At 53.8% G+C, this 8093-nt stretch overlaps 1 protein-coding gene across 2 annotated transcripts in view; it reads left to right on the forward strand.

Moving 5' to 3' along the window:
• Positions 1-2459: 2459 nt before the first annotated feature.
• Positions 2460-8093, forward strand: part of SKOR2 (SKI family transcriptional corepressor 2) — a 46389-nt gene continuing 40755 nt past the window's right edge. The window contains exons 1-2 of one of the 2 annotated variants that reach the window (XM_039463832.2): positions 2460-2746; positions 4898-7545. In XM_039463832.2, the coding sequence (XP_039319766.2) occupies positions 4945-7545 (2601 nt within the window). In that variant the 5' untranslated portion in view covers positions 2460-2746; positions 4898-4944. The remainder of the gene's footprint in view (positions 2747-4897; positions 7546-8093) is intronic. The other variant, XM_039463833.1, reaches the window with a different exon arrangement.

The following is an 8093-nucleotide window of genomic DNA, read 5'->3' on the forward strand; positions in this document are numbered from 1 at the left end:
GCAGTCCAGCTCTGGTCTAAAGATGAGAATTCAAGAGGGCACATGTGAAGTCTATGAACTGTTACCCACTTTCACCTTCCAAAAATATATAATTGGCCTGACCTTTTAAACAGGCACCCTAGACTCATAGGGGATATAAAATACTGCACTATTAGAATTGTGTAAAATTATTTAACCTAACACCACGCATTTCTCTTCCCGGTGAAACCTTTTTGTATTAAAGTTATATATCCTCTTTGTCCTGTAGGGTGGAGGACACTGGGGAAGAAAGTTACAGGCTTTTATGCAGTAAGCCCGAAAGTAATTTGTAAATTTTTCTGTTTTAAAATTCAGGTAAGGAAGCAGCTTCGGATGCCACCCAGGTGTGGATTCACTCCTCAGGATAACCTGGAATGGGAGGGAAAGCAGAGATTCAGCCCATTTCTCTTTTCAAATAAATCTGTTTTTGAAGACACTTAATAGGGATCTGTAAGAGGAAGAGGAGCTTTGTGGGGTAACAATGGGAACGGTGCCATCAAAAGTGGAGACCCAGTGGTGCTCCCTCCCTGGCAGCAATCAGATATTTCCCTGTGGTAGTTAGTGAGATGATAGGACTTCTTTCTTCCCATTCTCAGTCTTGAAGTCAGTCCCATTTCCAAAGTTCGTTTCCACGTGGCTCAAGCTTTCTTCCTGGCAGTCTAGGAACTGGAACAGTTCCTTTTTTGGAACCCCTGACCCCAGAGAGGATGAAGGGCAGGGGAGAAGAACCAATTTAGCCCTGAAACCTTCAAAGGAGCACAGGGCCTTTAGCCTCCCAGAGAAAAAAAAAATTGTGAATGACAATGGCGCACTTTTGGCTAATGGGGGCTGTGCAGACAGAAAGTGTGAGTTTTCCTTTTTTTTTTTTTTTTTTTTTTTTTTTTTTAGGATGGGAGGCTTTAGGGTATTGGTGAGGAAGTGTTAGGTTGATTTCAGCCCCTTAGGACAGAGCCCAATTTGTGTCTTTAATGCCTTTAGAAACTAGAAGACGGGTGAAAAATTCTTTCATTGCCCATTGAAACTTGTGCCCAAATGTTTTAATTTTCATGGCTCTGTAACTGTGTTTTCAAGATATTGATTTAAAATAGCCACAACTCCTGAGCAACAAGCCTTTCAAGTTTCCTTTCAATTGACTTTCCTTGGGTTTATTAACCTTTGATGAATTGTTAAGATTTCACATTTTTTGCTCTTGTATTTAGGAGTGTATATTGTTGATGCTATGACACAGTCTGGGTGGGCTTTCAGCTTAGTCGAGGTTTTCTTCTCATTTACACAATGCTAACACTGTTTCACCAGGCACAAATGGAAAATTCAGCTATGATCGTAAAGGAAAAACTTAAAGGATTTCCCAACCCCACCCCAAGCCAGAATCCTCCTTAGAAATACTCCAAATAAATGTGTTTTTTTTGTTTTTTTTTTTTTTTTTTTCTTTCTGATAAGCTAGCCAGTGGTTATTTTGGCTCTTTACAACTGATCAGTTGGGAGGCACTATATTGACACTTCATTATCCCAGGGTGTGCCTCATTTAGGGAAACTATGAGGAAATGTTTTCTCATCCTAGTCTTTATCTTAGGGGAGGGGAGCATGCTTCTACATGTTTTCCTGATTAAATTTATTTATTTCTCCAGGAAAATTGGCAACTTGGTCAAGGACTGACCAATATTGGGGACCTCCCTGCTTCCCCTCCCCACCTTTTCCTTGTGCAGAGGTAGCCTGTATGGATCTTGTAAAATGGGTTAGAGGACGATTCTGAATGAAGTTGATAAATCGATGTGCACATGCACATATTGGGATCCTCACCTAATTATACATTCCGTAAAATAGAAAAGGCTGCGGTGACGCTGTATCTTGTCCTATAAAGCAAATGCATGTGCAAAAGTCTGGGCACTCCAAGTTTTTAGATTGGGCACCCTGTATGGAAACTTCTCTCCTTTTTCTCATTTCATAGCATGTCAAAGGAGTCACTGAAGCTAATCTATTCTCCGGCTGACTGTGGATTCTGTCTTCAGAGACACAGCGTGGCTTTGCTTCGTGTACCAGAGGGATCATTCATGAAGGAGGGTGACTCAGAAACGAGGGGAGGAGACAATAACGGGCAGAGATATAGTTAATTTGGAGGCGTCCTTCTAGAATCCGGGGCCTCCAGGATCCAGGTCCCGGGATGCAGGCAGACTGTTCGCTTTCCACTCCTAAATCAGATCTGTGACTCCAGCACCACTGCAGCAGTTTACTCCGGGGTTGGGGAGGTTGTCATTTGCGGTTTAGTTAGGTGGTAGCTTTCGTGCCTGCTGAGAAAGGATCTCTCTGTTGCTCGCGCTGGCTTTCGCTCTCCCCCTCCCTCCCTGTAACATGCCAGCCCTTTAATGTGGAGTGTCAGGGAGACGGTGACGTCACCCTGCCCGCTGGGTGGCGTCCCCTCGGTCCGACAGGAGTTCAGAGACAGAGAAAGGCGCTGTCAGACTGCGCTCCGCTTGGGGCTCTCCTGCCGTGGGTTTCCGCGCGCCCACACTTTCTGCGGTGGAGGGGACGCCCCGCCGCAATTCAGGCCGTCAGTCTCCCCAGGCCGGGGTTCGAGCGCCATTCGCTCAGTCAAGAGTCCGGATCTTCGCGCGGAGCCCGCCGGAGTCCCGCCCGCTGGATTCGAGGACCCGCTTGGATGCTTCGCCTCCGAGCGCCCTCGGAAGATGGGCCGGCAGCCACACGCCTAAAGACACCTAGGGGTTACCAGGTATTGCCGGAACCGGCCGGCCTCGATTCGGCACACAGCTTACAGGGCACTATTTGAGATCGCCAGCGGTAGGATTTTCCGCGTTAGGTTGAGGAGCAGAGGTGGGCTTCCGTGGTGACTGGTTTGGGAGTCGGGAGAACTAAGTTGGGGTGTCTTTGGCTCTTGGGCAGGATAGGGAAGTTCACCAGCTTCTTTTCTCAGTACAACTTTTAATTGTCTCCTCTCCCCTTTCTTGCCCCCAAAAATAATACCCTAGCCTAAACCTTAATTGAGTCTGTTCTCTGACGGGAGTTTCTGGGAGGGTTGGGGTCATAGTGAAGAGACGCTTCCGCCTGGTCTACTGCTGCTATGGCTGCAAGTCCTTAACGCAGAGCTAGCTTCCCGCCTGGGCGGGCCAGCAGCGCGCCTTGCTGGGGAGCGAGAGTTCGAGTTGTCCCAGGGTCTCATTAAGCAGATATGAATCTTACTTGGAAGGGAAATGAGCATCGAAGGGCCACTTGACGAAGCTAGTGTTGGTTGTATCAGACTCGGGTGTCACTGCGCCTTGAACTGCCACGTAACGCTCTGTCCCCTGGAAATACTGTCTCTGATCCACCCGAAGTGACAAGCCAGGCTTTCCTCTCCTTTGATTGCGCGTCGAGGTTTGTTCAACCTTCCTGGAGGCCACCGAATGTAATGAGAGCTGAGGTTTCAGGGAGCAGCAGGGCAGAGGCTGTCATATAGATGCCACAGGGCCCAGAGAGAGGACACGGATAAGACAATTGGGCGAGGGAGTAAGATCGTGTGCATTGAAAGCGCTGTAACAGCGAACTCGGTGTACGTGGCTGAAAGGGGCCATGTGTTGGCCTCTGGTGATTTTCCAGGGCAAAGCATAGCCTTGGCGCTTGATGTAGCTGTGGAAAGGTCACTGTTTTCCCAGGGAGTGAGCCACTTTCCTTCTTTCGATTTAGTGGCATTGCCACAAAAATTTCTTTCCGCTTCCTTTTTTTTTTTTTTTTTTTTTTTTTTTTTTTTTTTTTTTTGTATTTTCAACTTATGGAATATTTTCCCTCATTGTGGCATTCTGTTGACCGGAGGTGAAGTTAGAAATTTTACCGCAGGTCCAACCTGGGATTTCAACTTTCAAAGTTCCCACACATTACCTAGTCCACCGATTAGCTGTATGGTGGGGCAGCTTTTCCCCAAAAGATACAGAGATATCGAAATAAGTCGGGGGAAAAAAGTCACAGAAGGTGGTTCGCATTAAGCTAAAAAAAAAAAAAAAAAAAAGCCTTTTGAGATCTGCCAATGAAGATCTCCAAGAATTGTTCGTTCCTGTGTACTCTCTCTGGGTTTAACACGCTTGCCTGTACTTACTTATCATCATGGAAAGGACAGGAAAACAGTTTTTAAATGATTACAATCTTCAACTTCATGTTTTTAAGCTACCTACCTATCTGAGACCAGAACCACTCCGTTCAGCAAGTAGGTTTTTAAAAAACTGGAACACTCTATTTTGGTGCAACTGTGTATATGACTTTGTATATTTTTCACTTTTCCAATAAAAATTCTAATTACAGTAACAAAATATCTAATAGCAAGAATGAGGGAGAAAGGATTTCGTTTTGCTTTAATGACCTGTGTTTCAACTAATAATGAATTTCTCCACGGAAACCACGGACACCACGAACATCGCTTTTTAAAGGTTTTGGGGTTTATTTTTCAACCAAAATTAATCTATCTCCAAGCAAATGAGAATAATCTCTCTTTAAATTTGGGTTTCAATAGCCAAGCCCCAGTTTTCTATAACTTTTATAATCTGTACCAGTTGCAAGTGTCATTACTACCTAATTTCTAGGTCAAACCATTTTATTCTAACAGCTTCTATAAATCCGGGATAAGGTCTTGGGTTTCTTAGGAATTCACTGCTTTTGAGCAAAATAGATAGTTAATTCACTTTAAATGTTTAGAAGTGCAAATACCTGCATTTCTAAGAAATGACCTTGAAGGAAATTAAGAGATGACATTCTTGTGTTCAAAACTTGGTCTTTTTTTCCAGTAATAATCATGTCTTAACCAAAGCAAGAAAGTTGTTCTAATTCTTTGGTTAGCGACTCACCCACCCCTCTGTCTGAAAAGGCTCAAGTCAACGCTTTCTCCTTTCCCTTCCAGTGTCCAAGGCAGACCTGTGGGGCTGGGCCCGGGGTTCTGCGGCGGAGATGGCTTCCAGCCCGCTGCCGGGGCCCAACGACATCCTGCTGGCGTCGCCGTCGAGCGCCTTCCAGCCCGACGCGCTGAGCCAGCCGCGGCCAGGCCACGCCAACCTCAAACCCAACCAGGTGGGCCAGGTGATCCTCTACGGCATTCCCATCGTGTCGTTGGTGATCGACGGGCAGGAGCGCCTGTGCCTGGCGCAGATCTCCAACACTCTGCTCAAGAACTTCAGCTACAACGAGATTCACAACCGCCGCGTGGCGCTGGGCATCACGTGTGTGCAGTGCACGCCGGTGCAGCTGGAGATCCTGCGGCGTGCCGGGGCCATGCCCATCTCATCGCGCCGCTGCGGTATGATCACCAAACGCGAGGCCGAGCGTCTGTGCAAGTCGTTCCTGGGTGAAAACAGGCCGCCCAAGCTGCCTGACAACTTCGCCTTCGACGTGTCACATGAGTGCGCCTGGGGCTGCCGCGGCAGCTTCATCCCCGCGCGCTACAACAGCTCGCGCGCCAAGTGCATCAAATGCAGCTACTGCAACATGTACTTCTCGCCCAACAAGTTCATTTTCCACTCCCACCGCACGCCCGACGCCAAGTACACTCAGCCAGACGCAGCCAACTTCAACTCGTGGCGCCGTCATCTCAAGCTCACCGACAAGAGCCCCCAGGATGAGCTGGTCTTTGCCTGGGAGGACGTCAAGGCCATGTTCAACGGTGGCAGCCGCAAGCGCGCACTGCCCCAGCCAGGCGCGCACCCGGCCTGCCACCCGCTCAGCTCTGTCAAGGCGGCCGCTGTGGCCGCTGCAGCCGCGGTAGCCGGGGGCGGGGGTCTGCTGGGCCCCCACCTGCTGGGCGCGCCCCCGCCCCCGCCGCCGCCACCGCCACCCCTGGCGGAGCTGGCGGGCGCCCCGCACGCCCATCACAAGCGGCCGCGCTTCGACGACGATGACGACTCCTTGCAGGAGGCCGCCGTCGTGGCCGCCGCCAGCCTCTCGGCCGCAGCCGCAAGCCTCTCGGTGGCCGCTGCCTCGGGCGCCGCGGGGACGGGCGGGGGCGGCGCCGGGGGCGGCTGCGTGGCCGGCGTGGGTGTGGGCGCGGGGGCGGGCGCGGGGGCCGGGGCCAAAGGCCCGCGCAGCTACCCGGTCATCCCGGTGCCCAGCAAGGGCTCGTTCGGAGGCGTCCTGCAGAAGTTCCCGGGCTGCGGCGGGCTGTTTCCGCACCCCTACACCTTCCCGGCCGCGGCCGCTGCCTTCGGCTTATGCCACAAGAAAGAGGACGCGGGCGCCGCCGCCGAGGCCCTGGGGGGCGCGGGCGCAGGCGGCCCGGGCGCAGCGCCCAAGGCCGGCTTGTCTGGCCTCTTCTGGCCTGCGGGCCGCAAGGACGCCTTCTACCCACCCTTCTGCATGTTCTGGCCGCCGCGGACCCCCGGCGGGCTCCCGGTGCCCACCTACCTGCAGCCCCCGCCTCAGCCGCCCTCGGCGCTGGGCTGCGCGCTCGGCGAAAGCCCGGCCCTGCTTCGCCAGGCCTTCCTGGACCTGGCCGAGCCCGGCGGCGCGGCGGGGAGCGCCGAGGCCGCGCCCGCGCCGGGGCAGCCCCCACAAGTCGTGGCCAACGGCCCGGGCTCGGGCCCACCGCCTCCCGCCGGGGGTGCCGGCTCTCGAGACGCGCTCTTCGAGTCGCCCCCGGGCGGCAGCGGCGGGGACTGCAGCGCGGGCTCCACGCCGCCCGCGGACCCTGTGGCCGCTGCCGGCGCAGGGACCGCGGCCGCCGGGGCTGGCCCCGCGGGCTCCCGGGTGCCCGCGCCCCACCACCCGCACCTTCTGGAGGGGCGCAAAGCGGGCGGCGGCAGCTACCACCATTCCAGCGCCTTCCGGCCAGTGGGCGGTAAGGACGACGCGGAGAGCCTGGCCAAGCTGCACGGGGCGTCGGCGGGCGCGCCCCACTCGGCCCAGACGCACCCCCATCACCACCACCATCCGCACCACCACCACCACCACCACCATCCCCCGCAGCCGCCGTCGCCGCTGCTGCTGCTGCCCCCACAGCCCGACGAGCCGGGTTCCGAGCGCCACCACCCGGCCCCGCCGCCGCCGCCGCCGCCGCCCCCTCTGGCCCCGCAGCCGCACCACCGAGGCCTTCTGTCCCCCGGGGGCACTAGCTGCAGCTACCCCAGCGAGGACAGCTCCGAGGATGAGGACGACGAGGAAGAGGAGCAGGAGGTGGACGTGGAGGGCCACAAGCCCCCCGAGGGCGAGGAAGAGGAGGAGGAAGGTCGAGACCCGGAAGACGATGAGGAAGAGGACGAGGAGACCGGGGTCCTACTCGGGGACCCCTTAGTCGGGGGAGGCCGGTTCCTCCAGGGCCGAGGGCTATCGGAGAAGGGGAACAGCCGGGACCGCGCGCCGGCCGTCGCGGGCGCGTTCCCGCTCGGCCTGAACTCCTCCAGGCTGCTGCAGGAGGACGGGAAACTCGGGGACCCCGGCTCGGACCTTCCCCCGCCCCCGCCCCCGCCCTTGGCCCCCCAGAAGGCGAGCGGCGGTGGCAGCAGCAGCCCGGGCAGCCCAGTCCACCATCCATCACTGGAGGAGCAGCCCTCCTACAAAGATGTAAATATCCCCTTTAGGCTCCTTGAAGCTAATTATTATTATTTAAATGCACCTTTAGGGTGAATCGGTTACATATGCGCAGGAAAGATGAATCACCAGATTTCCCCACAGAAATGAAATATTCAGTGTGTTTAGGAGGGCTTCTTTCCTGCCACTGGTCCTCCATAAAAATGTGGTTTTTGGTCCCTTTCTTGATAACGCCTTTCAAATTGGGGCCCCCTTTCCCTCTTATATTTCAGCTGGCTGCTTGTGGAAGTTGGAAAAGAGCCTTTAACTAACCTGGTCCTTCCTCTAATCCAACAATCCCCTTTGCCCCACAACTGAGCACATTTGTCCTCCTAAAAGGAGCAAGACCACAAAACCAGAGCAGCCTGAATCATCCTATCCCTTTTCTTCTCTATTCTTCAGTACCTCCCCCAACCATGACCAAAAAAGATTAAATATACACTGGCTTCTTAAGTTAAATGCAGTTTTAACTGTTTAAATCAAGTTTTGGCCAGAATGGACACAATTGTTGTGTCCAGTAAGACAAAAGTCACGATCTTCAG

This window comes from Saimiri boliviensis, chromosome 13 (genome assembly GCF_048565385.1).
Source record: "Saimiri boliviensis isolate mSaiBol1 chromosome 13, mSaiBol1.pri, whole genome shotgun sequence".
NCBI lineage: Eukaryota > Metazoa > Chordata > Mammalia > Primates > Cebidae > Saimiri > Saimiri boliviensis.